The sequence below is a fragment of the Podarcis raffonei genome, chromosome 3 (assembly GCF_027172205.1).
Source record: "Podarcis raffonei isolate rPodRaf1 chromosome 3, rPodRaf1.pri, whole genome shotgun sequence".
NCBI lineage: Eukaryota > Metazoa > Chordata > Lepidosauria > Squamata > Lacertidae > Podarcis > Podarcis raffonei.
The window spans coordinates 30,901,564-30,916,713 of NC_070604.1; the positions used below are offsets into that span (position 1 = coordinate 30,901,564).

The 15,150-nt window shown below is 44.1% G+C and overlaps 1 protein-coding gene across 6 annotated transcripts in view; it reads left to right on the forward strand.

Annotated features, from left to right (window-relative positions):
* The first annotated feature begins 9,158 nt into the window (after positions 1-9,158).
* ASAP2 (ArfGAP with SH3 domain, ankyrin repeat and PH domain 2) overlaps positions 9,159-15,150 on the forward strand; it is a 95,074-nt gene continuing 89,082 nt past the window's right edge. For 3 of the 6 annotated variants that reach the window (XM_053380955.1, XM_053380956.1, XM_053380953.1), the window contains exon 1: positions 9,378-9,593. In XM_053380955.1, coding sequence (XP_053236930.1) covers positions 9,468-9,593 — 126 coding nt within the window. In that variant the 5' untranslated portion in view covers positions 9,378-9,467. Of the gene's footprint in view, positions 9,594-15,150 lie in introns of all 6 variants that reach the window. The other 3 variants (XM_053380957.1, XM_053380958.1, XM_053380954.1) reach the window with 3 other exon arrangements.

Sequence of the window (15,150 nt, forward strand, 5' to 3'; positions counted from 1 at the left end):
GGGCTAGTCACACTTCTCTGAAGTCTTTCAGCCTCACTCACCTCACAGAGTGTTTGTTGTGGAGGAGGAAGGGAAAGGAGAATGTTAGCCGCTTTGAGACTCCTTAGGGCAGTGATAAAGTGGGATATCAAATCCAAACTCTTCTTCTTGACAAAAATAGGGATGTCCCAAGGAAAAGCGGAACATTCTGGGATCAGCTCAGAAACCAGGATGGCTTCTGTAAATCCGGGACTGTCGCTGGAGAATAGCGACGCTCGGAAGGTCTGTTGACTGCCTTAGATAGTCAAGACCCCAGCTATCTTGACTTCTGTCTCCCTTCCAACTCGAAGATTCTACATTTCTATGAAAGCACTGCACAAGCTAAGGCCACAGTTCAGTAGTAAAACTTCTGCTTTGTATGGCGATGGTTCCGAGGATCTGTTGTCAGCATCTTCAGGTAAAGCTGGGAAGGTTCACCGTGTGAAGCAATGCCAGGCAGCATAGACAATACTGAATGATGTTGACCTATGGTCTGATCTGGTATAAGGTATCTTCCCCTGTTCCGTGATCAGCGAGGGAATGTGCATGAAAAGCAAGAGCTGCTTAAGCAACAGGGTGAATCTCCATTTGCAAACTAGCAAAATACAAAGGGTAATTTGAAAAGCGAACCTATCCCTTGATTCCTTTGCAGAAAAACTTATGTGCAGATTTAGAGCCGAGCACACCAGCAGGGGAAGCGTGGTGATCAAACTGTGAAATCTCTCTGTAAAATAACGATGAACCAAAATAATATACACAACTGCTAGTGTAAAAAAATTTTTATTTAGCATAATTAATGGAAATGCTGCCTGACCTGAATTATACCAGGCATGCTATATTAATATCTGAGTTTAACATTTACTAGTCGGCATATTATGCCACGTAATAATTAGCTGTGAAAGAGGCCAACCCTATTTGCATGAGCAAAACATTATCTCTCTCAAAAATGCTGAAGGCAATCAATGAGGCTAATGAGATTTTATGAGAACCACCTGCTGGTTGCATTCCCTTGGATCAAATGGCTTTGATGGAGGTAGGAAGAACCTTTAATTAGGTGCAGAACAATATTCCCATAAATACCCAAATGGGAGAGACAGTTCAGGTTGCTAACTTGAAATAAAACACAGATAAGTAGTAGTCGTGTCTGAAAGCATTGGGACACAGAAAGAAAGAAAATATCCCATGATCCAATAGAGCAAGAATGGGGAAATTTTGGACTGCAGGTCAATACTTGGCCTGCAGAAGTTAATATTTGGTCCATGAGGCTGTTTTCCTAAAATCACACCCGCCCATCCCACACTTGCTATCATGGGTAACATCAGGTATGGTGAGGCAGGCGCCCACCATCTGTAGCTACCAGGATTCCGGGATGATGGGAATTTACTCCAAAAAACCTCCAGCTAGAAACCCAAGTTTGGGAAAACCCAAGTTTGGTTTTGGAGGGACCACAGGTGCCCCACCCCTGCAAAATAATAATAATATAATAATAATTTATTATTTACACCCCGCCCATCTGGCTGGGTTTCCCCAGCCACTCTGGGCGGCTTCCAACGGAATATTAAAATACAATAACCTATTAAACATTAAAAGCTTCCATAAACAGGGCTGCCTTCAGATGCCTTCTAAAAATCTGGTAGTTGTTTTTATCTTTGACTTCTGGTGGGAGGGCGTTCCACAGGGCGGGTGCCACTACCGAGAAGGCCCTCTGCCTGGTTCCCTGTAACTTGGCTTCTTACAGCGAGGGAACCGCTAGAAGGCCCTCGGCGCTGGACCTCAGTGTCCGGGCACAATGATGGGGGTGGAGACGCTCCTTCAGGTATACTGGACCAAGGCCGTTTAGGGCTTTAAAGGTCAGCACCAACACTTTGAATTGTGCTCGGAAATGTACTGGGAGCCAGTGTAGGTCTTTCAAGACCAGTGTTATATGGTCTCGGCAGCTGCTCCCAGTCACCAGTCTAGCTGCCGCGTTCTGGATTAGTTGTAGTTTCCGGGTCACCTTCAAAGGTAGCCCCACATAGAGTGCATTGCAGTAGTCCAAGCGAGAGATAACTAGAGCATGCTCCACTCAGGCAAGAAAGTCTGTGAGTCAACACTTTAAAAAGAATTGCTGCACTATTCAGGGTCTCATTCAAGCATTCACATATTCCTACCGCTCAAGCAGACTGTTTCACCACACACCATGGCCGGGCCCCACGGTGCTGCACCCACTTGGCCTGCCCTCATTATCTAAAATCAGAGCTGATTTTATTTTAAAAAAGAGGACCGCTGGAAGCTTTTCCTGTGTCTTCTTGCTTCTTCTCAATGCAAGCGCAGGGCATGGCGTATGAGTCGGCATCTCTCAACACAAAAAGAGCCAGTCATCACCTTGGGAAGTTGCTGAGAAGTTGCTCCACTCATACCATGCTTGGGATCCTGAAGCGTGGCATGAGTGGAGGCAGCTAGCGGCCCATGTTGTTGTTGTTTAGTCGTTTAGTCGTGTTTGACTCTTCGTGATCCCCTGGACCAGAGCACGCCAGGCACTCCTGTCTTCCACTGCCTCCCGCAGTTTGGTCAAACTCATGCTGGTAGCTTTGAGAACACTTTCCAACCATCTCCTCCTCTGTCGTCCCCTTCTTCTTGTGCCCTCCGTCTTTCCCAACATCAGGGTCTTTTCCAGGGAGTTTTCTCTTCTCATGAGGTGGCCAAAGTATTGGAGCCTCAGCTTCACAATCTGTCCTTCTAGTGAGCACTCAGGGCTGATTTCCTTAAGAATGGATACGTTTGATCTTCTTGCAGTCCATGGGACTCTCAAGAGTCTCCTCCAGCACAATAATTCAAAAGCATCAATTCTTCGGCGTTCAGCCTTCTTTATGGTCCAGCTCTCACTTCCATACATCACTACATAGGTGAACACTTTTTAAAGCCCACTTTTCTAGTAGAAAAGCTCTATACGTGCCCCCAAAGAAAGGGACCTTGACTTGTATCCAACTAACTTTTATTAAGAGTAGATCCATTCAGATTAATGAACCTAAGTTACCCTTGTTTATTAATTTCAGTGGGTGTGCTTTGACTAGCATTGGACGCAGCCTCTTTCGCAGCTTGATTATTTTTCAGGGTATGGCAGTTTTGAACACCGCTTATCCCTTGCTGCAAGTCACAGGTGGATCTGTTGCCACATGAGGTAAGGCTGACATTTTGAGTTAAGACGCACCTGATACCACAGAGAGTCACTACCACTTCAGGCAGAGCATGGGCAGTGCTTGGATTTAACTAATTCTGATAAACAATTCGCTGAATTAATTAAAAATACCTTTGAATTACACCTGAAAGTAGTTACTATAATTTCCAGATGAACCAAACTAAGTTCCTTTTGCATTGGAAGTCTAGGCAATTTTTAATCACTTTACTTTTAATTAAACCATTTTTCATTGCACTTAACTCTGTGTTTGATTGTGGCCATTGTATTTACCTATCTGAAAAGTGATGCAGCTGTTTAAGTTTAAATATCATAACCAGGGGTCAGCAAGGCTTATCGGGCATGGGCCGGATCATTCCCGTGGAGATCCTCCGTGGGCCAGACCGGCGCAGTGCGACACCAAAAATCATGTCTGTGGCACCAGAAATCGCTTCTGCACATGCCCAGAAGCCAAAAATCATGCTTGTGCAGAAACGATTTTTGGCGTCTGGGCATGCGCAGAAGTGATTTTCGGCACTGCAAAAGATAGTCCCCGTGCCGCACTGCACTGGTTTAGTGGGTGCCTTGGTTCGGGGGTGACTCATGGGCTGGTTAAGCAACCCTCATGGGCCGTTTCTGGCCCATGGGCCTTAGGTTGCCGACCTCTGATCATAACTGTTTGGGGAAACAAAACGAAACAAAAAACCCTGCAGATTATATTGTGTGTGTGTTTTGATGTCTTTACAGGCTGCATAAACACAAACACATTTGTCGCACAAAAATGTAGTTTTTCCTCAATTTGGAATCATTAAGGCTCGTCCTCAACACCCTGCTTTCAATTTAGATTTATTCTAGATCTTGCTGTTTACAATGGTGAGCGCGGTTACTTGATACACATTTGAAACATATAAAATGTTCTGTGTGTACACAGCCTTAGTGTGTGTGTGTGTGTGTATGTGTGTGTATGTATATGTATATGTATATACTGTATACTTATATATATGTTAAACTTTTTGACAGAGCAGTTTGTAGAATTCTGTACCCTCTGGACTAGGGTTGACATATTTCAAAATGTAAAAACCAGGACACCCCAAAAGTTGTTGAGCTTTTTACAAAGACCCACAATTGTAGGCAGCGGGGATAGTTACTGGAGAAGGGAAAACATCTTGCACACATTTAGAGCCACCCTTTTGTTTATTATGACTTCCATTTTTCCATGGCTGAGGCCTAGCAATAAAAAAAAGCGTTAACTACCTCTGTTGGGCAGACTCCAACTTTAAAAATGTCTATTTGTTTCCTTGAACCGAAGCAGTGCATTCCTTTCTGTACTGTGCCTCCGCTAGTGGTTTTCAAGTAAATCGTCCTGTACACAGGTGAGCTACCTGCATTGATATTTACAGGGGAAGTAGGGAAAAGCCAGCTGTAAAGAGGCCTTTGCCAATGCCCAGTGAAAAATGGCTTTAAAACTTTAATGTGTTACCGCCAAGGAGGTCAAGGCAATGTGTGTGGCTCCACTCACACCACATTTTATCCTCACAGCAACCCTGTGAGGCAGGATGCTGAGAGAGTGACTTGTCTAAGGTTACCCAGGGAACTTCGTAGCTATGTCGGGACGTGAACCTTGGTCTCCCCTTCCTGGTCAAATACTTTTAACAACTATACTGCACTATCCTCCTTTCCTTCACTGGAGTTTTTGGTTTTTGACAGGCAGTATGTCTTGTTTGTGACAGGCAGTATGTTGTCTATCCTCTCGTCCAGGTGCACTACTTATTTTCAGGGCTGAATCCAGGCTATGGGGGCAGACAGACTTATTAACTGGCCCATTCATTATGGCCAGTGGGAGTTCCTTCCTTGTGGTATGATTTCATGCTGCTTCTGAGTATGACTAAGGAAACTGCAAGCCTGGACAATTTCTGTAGGTTCCCCACCAATCACTTATGTGATCAGCAATGGGTGGGGGGGGGGAAATCCCAAACCCTACATGATTTGATGCCAGTTAATACTATATTGTAGGGACGCGGATGGCGCTGTGGGTTAAACCACAGAGCCTAGGGCTTGCAGATCAGAAGGTCGGCAGTTCGAATCCCCGGGACGGGGTGAGCTCCCGTTTCTCGATCCCTGCTCCTGCCAACCTAGCAGTTCGAAAGCACCTCGAAGTGCAAGTAGATAAATAGGTACCGCTCCAGCGGGAAGGTAAACGGCATTTCCGTGTGCCGCTCTGGTTTGCCAGAAGCGGCTTAGTCATGCTGGCCACATGACCTGTACGCCGGCTCCCTCGGCCAATAAAGTGAGATGAGCGCTGCAACCCCAGAGTCGGTCACGACTGGACCTAATGGTCAGGGGTCCCTTTACCTTTAATACTATTGTGGTGGGCAACATTATGATAGAAGATTGGGGAAAGTTATGGAAAACTGGTTTAAAATTTACAGATTGTTCCCTGTTGAAGGAGAATTATATGAAGATGATGTATAGATGGTATTTGACACCAGTGCAGTCAGGGAAAATGTACAAAACTAGTTCGAATATATGTTGGAAGTGTAAGGAAAAGGAGGGGACATTTTATCATATGTGGTGGGATTGTAATGTAATAAAAAAAATTTGGGAAATGATATACAATGAATTCAGGAAAATGTTCCATCTAACATTTGTAAAAAAACCTGAAGCATTTTGGTTAGGGACTGTAGGAAAAAAATTGCCAAAAAAGCTGAAAATTATCTTCATGTATGCGACAACAGCTGCAAGAGTTTTAATAGCACAAGGCTGGAAGAACGAAGATATCCCAACTAAAAAATTATGACAAGAGAAATTGATGGATTATGCAGAACTGGCAAAATTGACACATAAGCTAAGGGACAAGGACAACTGTTACTTTAAAGATGAATGGGAACCCTTTACAAAGTACTTGATGTCGCAACAAAGTGAATTGGACCTTGGCAGGTTTTGAATAAACACTCACAAACTCTTTATTTAGAATCAGACAATTTAAGGATTTATACAATTTTGTAACATGCAGAGAACAGTATTCACAGAGAAACCAAAGATTGGAACTGAGGGGAGTCGGGGGGGGTCCTTTATGGGAGGGTGGGGGAGGAAAATGGGGGAAATTAATGATACGATATTTTTGGATAATATGTTTTGTTTAAATTTCTAATAACTCTTTTTTAAAAAAATACTATTGTGGTGGGGTTGCATCATCAAGGAAGCAGCTCTCATGTTAGATGCATGTGCACATGTACCTCAGTGCAGCTCAGCCTTTAGCTATGCCTATGTGATCGTATGTGATCACTGCAGATGGTGACAGCAGCCACGAAATTAAAAGACGCCTGCTTCTTAGGAGAAAAGCAATGACAAACCTAGATAGCATCTTAAAACGTAGAGACATCACCTTGCCAACAAAGGTGGAAACAAGAAGAGTTACCTACGATTGAAAAATGGAGAATGAAAATGATGGATTATGCGGAACTCGATAGACTAACAGGAAGGATCCGGAACCGACGTGATCAAAGATTTACAGAAGATTGGATGAAATTTATTGAATATATGCAAAAATTAAGTGATAATCAGATAACGTTTGTAAGTTTTAAGGTAGCTCTGTGAAGAGAAAAGGTAGGAATATTGTTAGATTGTAAAAAATTAATTAATAATATGGTGGTGTAGTTTAAATTTAAGAAATGTGGAGAAAGTAAGTACTAGGAAGGTTTTTCAGGCGGGAGGAGGGAAGTCAATAAGGAGGAATTTGGATGTAAAAAAGATGTTTTGGATGTATAATTTGTTATGGAAAAAGAATAAAAAATATATTAAAAAAAACCAAAGGTCCGTATAGTAAAAGCTATGGTTTTCCCAGTAGTGATATATGGAAGTGAAAGCTGGACTATAAAGAAGGCTGATCGCCGAAGAATTGATGCTTTTGAATTATGGTGCTGGAGGAGACGCTTGCTAGTCCCATGAACTGCAAGAATACCAAACCTATCCATTCTGAAGGAAATCAGCCCTGAGTGCTCACTAGAAGGACAGATCGTGAAGCTGAGGCTCCAATACTTTGGCCACCTCATGAGAAGAGAAAACTCCCTAGAAAAGACCCTGATGTTGGGAAAGATGGAGGGCACAAGGAGAAGGGGATGACAGAGGACGAGATGGTTGGACAGTGTTCTCGAAGCTACCAGCATGAGTTTGACCAAACTGTGGGAGGCAGTGGAAGACAGGAGTGCCTGGCGTGCTCTGGTCCATGGAGTCACGAAGAGTCGGACATGACTAAACAACTAAACAACAACAACGTGATCCCATACTGGGCACACGTTTTCCGTATAACCTGGACCATATATCAATGTTATCTTGGGAGGCTCTTCTCCAGGTGTTCCTGCCAACTGATATAAGGCAGGTGGTGGCTGGAGAGTCTTTTCGGTGGTGGCACCCCACTTATGGAATTCCCTCCCTACGGCAGCCCTCACATGGCACCAACATTGTTTACCATTTGGTGCCGGGCAAAGTCGTTTTTTCTTTCCCCACTTTGTTTTCTTTAGCACGATGTACGGTAATTTGTTATATTTACGTATTTTAATCTTGTTTATCTAAGCTGTTCTGGAAGCTCTGAGTCCATATGCATTCTTAAATAAGAAAGCAGAGTGGACTCAAGGGAAGACTCATAGAAGGGCATCATCTAGTCCAACCCCCTGCAATGAAGGTATATTTTGCCTAATGTGGGCTTCGAACCCACAACCCTTCGATTAAGAGTCTCCTGCTCTACAGACTGAGCCAAGATTTGGAGAAGCTGCTTTACATGCAAAAAAATCCCAGATTCAATTCCTGGTGTTTCCAGGCAGGGCTGCAAAAGACCCTCTTCTGAAACTCTGGGGAGCTGATGCCTGTCAGTGTAAACAATATGGGGCTAGATGGACTAATAGTCTAGCTCAGTATGGCAGCTTTCAGTCTATTGAATACACACCTGCTATTTATTTCCCCCTCACACTTGGGGAGGTACCTTCTGGGGACTGCTCTCCCAATATATTTTGAGTATACTTAGATCAATAATCTTTGACTTTCTGAAAACTACTTCCAAGGATTGACACCTTAATGAGAACTCAAGGTGAATCACGTTGCCAGGACACTGAAGTATAAATGGTGCATACAGCGAGAAACAAATATTTGCCACATAAAATATGTGTGATTCGTAACTTGATGACTGTGTGAACTTGCATGTGTGAATAAACCAACCCAAATATAAGCGAGTTTCCTCACATGACCTCAAAGCTCTTTCTTTCTTTCTTTCTTTCTTTCTTTCTTTCTTTCTTTCTTTCTTTCTTTCTGAGCCCATTCACACCTTCATCCAGACTTGGGTTTCTTCAGGTTCCCAAGAGCACTGCATTAAGAAGAGCCGGGTGATAACTCAAACGTTACAACCTCCAGGCAACCCACAGTAGATGTGGTAACATCCACACGTTCACGTTCCTCGCTTGATTACCGATTAGCGAATTGGTGAAGCGACTCCACTGAGAAACATTTCAGCGATAGCTCTTTGGAAGAATGAGGGGATGCGAAGATGGAAAGGCGTGAATGAAAACGCTGCGTAAAAGCAGCTCTGCGGGCGAGGGGGGGGGAGAAGAGATGTGGAAGAGTCTTTTCTTGTCATGTACATGAAAAAGAGAGTGTGTGTGTTTATACACACACTATTATCCCCCTCCCTGTACGTGACCACGGAGAGGTGAGCGCCTGCCTTCCTCCTCCGCGGTCAGGGAGGTGTTTCTCCTTCGGCGTTAGGAGGGGCGTGTGCGGCGGCGGCGGCTCTGGATTCTCCCTCCGCGCGCGCGTTACAGTGGGAGGAGTGTGTGTCTAGTCTGCGCCCCCCATCTCCGCCCTCCTTGTGCATGATTAGAAGGGGAGGGCTTGTATGTCTGCTTCTCCCCCTTCCAGGAGGTGGGGGGTGGGAAACACACACACACATTAAAAAAAACAAAAAACTAGGGCATTTCCTCGCGTGCGTCTGGGCGCGCGCGCGGGTGTGTGTCTGTGCGCGCTTGCCTCTCTCACAATAATCACCTCCCACCCGCCCACTGACGCTTCGCTTCTTGCAAAGGAGATCGCGCCGCAGCCGGTTGCCGAGCGATGTGAGGCGGGGAGGCTCCAGCTTCGCCTGCCTTTGCCTTTGCCTTGCCTCTCTGCCTCTCTCCTCCTTCCAGCGCTTTCCCCCACCCCGTTCCCTCCTCTTGCAGGAGCCTCCTGCCTGCCCGCCCGCCCCGCCGCTCTCCTCCTCTCTCTCTTTCCCTGCCTTCCTTCCTTCCTTCCCTCCCTTTTCCCCGCCATGCCGGACCAGATCTCCGTGTCGGAATTCGTGTCCGAGACCAATGAGGATTACAAGTCGCCCACCGCTTCCAACTTCACCACCCGGATGGTGCAGTGCCGGAACACCGTGGCCGCCATCGAGGAGGTGAGCGAGCGGGCGGCGGCGCCGAAAGGGGGCAGAGCCCAGACCCAGACCCAGACCAGCCCCTCCGCCTGGCCTGCGGGAAGGAGGAGGCGGCTCGACCGCCGCACCGAGCCCGCCCCAGCCCCCATAGCCCCCAGGCTCCGTGTGCCTCCCTAGCCCCCTGCGCGCCTGGCTATGGGGCTTCTCTGGGGAAGCGGGGAGGCTGCAAGAGGGAAGCATGGAGGAGCCGCCAGCCATGCCCAGGCTCGCTCTCCTCCCCTCTCCTCCGTCGCTCTTGCCGCCTTCTGGCACAAAGGGGGCTCCGTGCCCGACTCAGCACCCCTTTGGTGCCTTCCTTGAGAGGATTATGCCTCGCTTTTTTTGCGGGGGGGGGGGAAGAAAGGCGACAATCACGGCAGCCCCTTCTTTTCTCCTGTTTCACCTTTTGCCCGCCTTTTTTTTTCCTAAATCGTTTTTCCTCAGAATACACCTCTCTAGCAACTCTTTGCTTTCGATATTGGGACTGATGGGTGGGGTATTATTATTATATTTTGTTTTTTGCCTTTCTGCCACAAAGGGCTTGAATTCCCTCAGCCCTCCCCGAGGAGGGGGCCCACCATATATCCACCTGTACTGTATTGGGCAAGGCTATCTTCAACCATTTCTCTCCCTCTCTAAACGAGCTGCACACTACAAATGAGCTTTCCTGACACAAAGATTTTGGAAACCTGCCCCCACCCTCCCGAAAGACTTCTTGATGGCATTTTCTAACCCGTCTCAGTGGGGAGAGGAACTCTCCAAATATATATATATATATATATAGTGTGTGTGTGTGTGTGTGTGTGTGTATATATATATATATATATATATATATAGATAGATAGATAGATAGATATATATAGTGTGTGTGTGTGTGTGTATATAACGTGTGCGTGCACACACATATGCAATCTTTGCTGTCTCCAATGTGGCTTATTCCGAAAGATGGGATTTGGGAGATGTGCAACCTGACCCTAAGCATATTTACTTAGAAATTATATTCCACTGTGTTCACTGGGGCTTGATCCCAAAACTGTCTATCCTCCTATCCTCCTATGCTTTACTTATTAAGATGTAAGTCCCGTTGGACCTAGTAGTGCTTACTAAGTAAAGAAAGATGCATAGGATCAGACCGTAAGCTTTACTCTGGATATTTTTTTCTCTCCCATCTGGGGGACTGAGGGGGTTAAATAAATGCTGCAGATCCACATAAGTAACGTCTATTTTTAAAAAGGTGTTCATCTTTTCTCCCCTTTCAAGGCCTATTATGTTGGAGACCCATGGAGTATTCCATCCCTCGTATTCCTTATAGGAATTAAAATGCCTATGTCACCAAAACAAAAGGGTTAGGTCTTTGACCACTACTAATACAAGATCATAAACTTGCTTTACTAAAGCCTCTGTCCCCTTGGGACTCCTCCTTTACTAACACCACAGCATTTCCTCCCTCTTCTCTTTATTAAGTTGTATCAGACCCTGGCACATGGGATTTAAAGCACTCTTCCCTTCACACAAAAGAAGTGAAAGGTGCACTTTCTCACTATGCACAGTACTCTTTAAAGGCAAAGGGATTTAGCACTGGATTAGCTTTTGTTTACCCCTGCGAAGAGTGTAGCCAGTTTGCTTTGGCGTAATTTTTTTTTAAACATAAAATAAATAAATCATAGTTTTAGGCTTCTTTGTGTACCTTCATTGGGATTTACCCTACAGAAAAGAATGTCTGAGATGTGATCTGTCTAAATATTCAACATCTCTTGCAGAATCCTTCCCAAATAAAAACTGGACTATTTCTAGGATCAATACTATCCTGCTCTCCCTCACTCACTGTCAGTGGCATGTAAACGAGTATCGAGGCACATTCAGATATGGTTTGAATATATCTCACTGAAACATATAAACTCTGGAGTTACTTTGCATTTTTATTTGAATGACACAGCCTTTCTGGGCTGCTTCATAAAAGTGTTCATTTAACTTGTAAAAAGCAATGTGTCCAGTCTGTCTTTTTCACTACAGTGCTTTGTTATGGTAGACTCATAGGGTTCTGTATTCTTCTTCAAAAGATGGAAAAACTATTGAATTCAAGTTAGCTGGTCCAGATTGGAGGAAGTATTATTTTGCTGTTGCGAAGAAATCCCCTCCCCCCTACAAATTTGCTCTTAACCTTTATATTTTCAAAATATATGGTTTTTTGAATCTTGATAAACACCAAGCAGTCCTTTGGGGCGGGGGAAGGTGTCACTTATTAAAACAATCTGGGATTTGAAAACTTTCTGAGAGTTTTTGAATTGCAATCCAAAGCACATGAGCTGAGGAGCAAGTCCCATTGAACACAGTGGGATTTGCTTCTGAGCAAACATGCATGGGGGCTCAGAAGCAAAAGCATAGGTTAATAGCAACATACAGCTTGCTAAGTACACAAGTTTCCCCCATTTCTTTTCACCAGGTTTACTGGCCTGCAGGTGAGTTACCATGTGATGGAGAAATGCCTTGGAAGGGCTAATGTGGCCTGCTGTCCGTGTATTGCCTAATCCCAGTCTAAAACAATGAAGAAATGATTCCGTTTCCAGGATTTTTCTCATAACTCTTGGATCACAGAGCTTGAAGGAATAAAAGATAATATTAATTCCATCCTCCTTTCTACCTTTAGACACAGTTCTGCAGACACTGGCCTTATAAATAACTCAAATGGTTAGCCAACACTTCCTGTGTCTTGGGGCTTTGTGAGAGTGACAGGTCTTTATTTTTACTTTAAAAAGACTTGTGGTGCTTATGATTTTGAAGAACATATATACCGCATTCATATATACCACGTGAGATTAAACTCTCTTTCAGAGAGATGCTTTTGTCTATGGTACCACAATTCAGGGTGCGCGTTAAGAAATGATGTCCAGAATTGAAAATACTCCCAGAAACTATTAATTCCTATTCCAGGAACAGCAGCATCATTTGAGTTATAAAGCCTGGAATGACTTAAGAAGAAAAGAAAGAGTTCATTCAAATTGTCACTTTGTAGCTTAGAATCATGAGATTTCTTTTTTTAATCTCATGAGTCAGAAGTCAGAGCATCCTGATTCGTGAATGAGTGTCATTCACAGTTCTGGAGTGGTGATAAATTTGAGTTTTTGAGTGTGAAGGGATCTCTCTAAAAAACATGCCGAAAGCTTGTTTCCCTTATAAATGGGAAAACAGGCTGTTTAAACAAACAAATAAGCAAGCAATCCTAAAGCATGCTTGATTCTACACAATCTGTCTGACAGATGTTTGGTGCAGGTCACATATTGAGTCGAAAGCTAGTTTCCAAAGCAGTGCAGTCAGTATGCCTTATCTCAGCTGTTCTCTGGGTTTTGAATGCTAAGATAGAAATTTCCAGGGGACAGTAGTATGAAATAGTTAATTGTCATGTATATCAAGACAATATCTTACATCATGCTGTGCGGTGGAGGAAAATGCTAATAAAACTAAACATTTACTGCCCTGCCAAGAACTGCTCACTACGGGTGAGTAGAATTACGCGTAGCTGCATTAATTGAGGCTTGTGTTGGCAAAGTGTCTCTGCTCATCTACTAGTATTAATTTCTTCAGTAAAAGTTGGCAAAACATCAGCCTTTCTGAATTGGTCACACTGAGATTCTGAAATGGCTTAATTATACTGAGTACATTTTAGCCTAGAATCAAGTGCCTAAATAGCTGTGGCTTTCAAAGTGTAAATCTCTGCAGCCTTTTCTGCTGCAGCAATACAGGTCACACCCTTTACAGTATTAACGCCATTTAGCAGGTTTGTCAAGCCTGTAGAGATGATGCTATGATTAGAATTAGGCCATCCAATTTCTAATGGCAAAAAAAAGGGGGGGGAGACAGTAGTTCGAAAGAACTTGCGCTCTTGGCCTGATCCTGCATAATGCTTCCCAAACATATTTCAGAAAGTGTATCTGTGCCTTGTATTGTTTATATACATGATATTAAAATGCCAGCAGGACTGCTTGCACCAGGTAAAACAGTAACTAGGCTGGAAAGACTAAGCTACAGCAAATGATGAGTCACTGAAATACTGGAAACCTGTTTAGGTACTTTACCTGCCGGCTGAAGGTCTCTTTTTCCAAGTGGGGGATGGGGAAGGAGAATTTAGCCTGCAGGTTTTAGTGGATTTTTCTTGATTTCTTTTTTTAAAAAAAGTATTGTTATTTTCTGTTGCAACAATAAACCACAGCAACTCCCAACAAACGTTGGCATGCTGATGATCTTGTCACATTACCCAATTTCCTCTTTGAGTTCACACTTCCATTGTGACACAGTAAAGCATTGATGAATCTACGTTTGTCCATTGTGTCCCATAGGTCGGAGGTTGGATCAGTGGATTTTTCTTAATAATGAAGAACCTCATGAAGGAGATTTAATCTCATTTTGGGATGAGTTTTGTATTTCTACAGATAGGTTTCATTTGTTGTGAGACATTAGTGTAGCATACAGTGTTAGGTTAGGAAGAAAAAAGGGAGAGAGTTGAGTGGGGTGGGGTTGGGTTGGGTAGTTATGCTTCTATTCTTCTACTTAGTGCAGACATGTCCAAAGTCTGTTTTGGGGGCCTAATCCGGCCCGCTGGTCGGTTTAATCTGGTCCCTGTGTCAGTTTATTTCCTGGGGTAAAATCCTTAAAGAACCTCAACAACTTCAATCCTAAAAAAAAGGTTAACAACTCTGGTTGGCCCTTTTGGTCCTTCACTTCATCAAATCTGGCCCTCTTTGAAAAAAGTTTGGACACCACTGCCTTAGTGTATGTGTGGGGTTTTGTGTCATTGTCATTTGTATGTGTTCTTTTACTATTCACTTGTTGTATTTCATTGGTGGTGAGAGAGGTTGGGGGCGGCCTAGGGTGTGGTTGGTTGTCTTTGGTTGGCTGTAGTGAGATTTTTTGTGTGTGTGTGAGTGGGGTGTGTGTGTGTGTGTGTGTGTATGTGTGTTTTGGATCAGGTTAGCCAGATTGATTTGTATGCTGTTGGTGGATTCTTGTTGTTGTCTTGTTGGGCTATGTATGTGATAAAGTGGAACCATACTGGGGTGAAGGCGTCTTCTATTTGTCCCCGTGTCAGTTTCAGTTTATTGGTTAGTTTTTCTAACAAGGCTGTTTCCCATACAGTGGTACCTCAGGTTAATTACTTAATTCGTTCCGGAGGTCCGTTCTTAACCTGAAACTGTTCTTAACCTGAAGCACCACTTTAGCTAATGGGGCCTCCTGCTGCTGCCGCGCCACTGGAGCACGATTTCTGTTCTCATTCTGAAGCAAAGTTCTTAACCCGAGGTACTATTTCTGGGTTAGCGGAGTCTGTAACCTGAAGCGTATGTAACCCATGGTACCACTGTACTGTTTGATACCATTGGTCCATGCTCACTGCTGACAGGTCTCTCCAGTGTCTGACTATGATGCTTCTGGCTTCTGAGAGCAGGTGGGTTATGAACTCTCTATAATGTAAGTGGGCATCATTAGCTTGGAATATGTTTAGTAGGGCCAGTTCTGGGGTGACTTCTAATACTTGCTTAGTTATTTT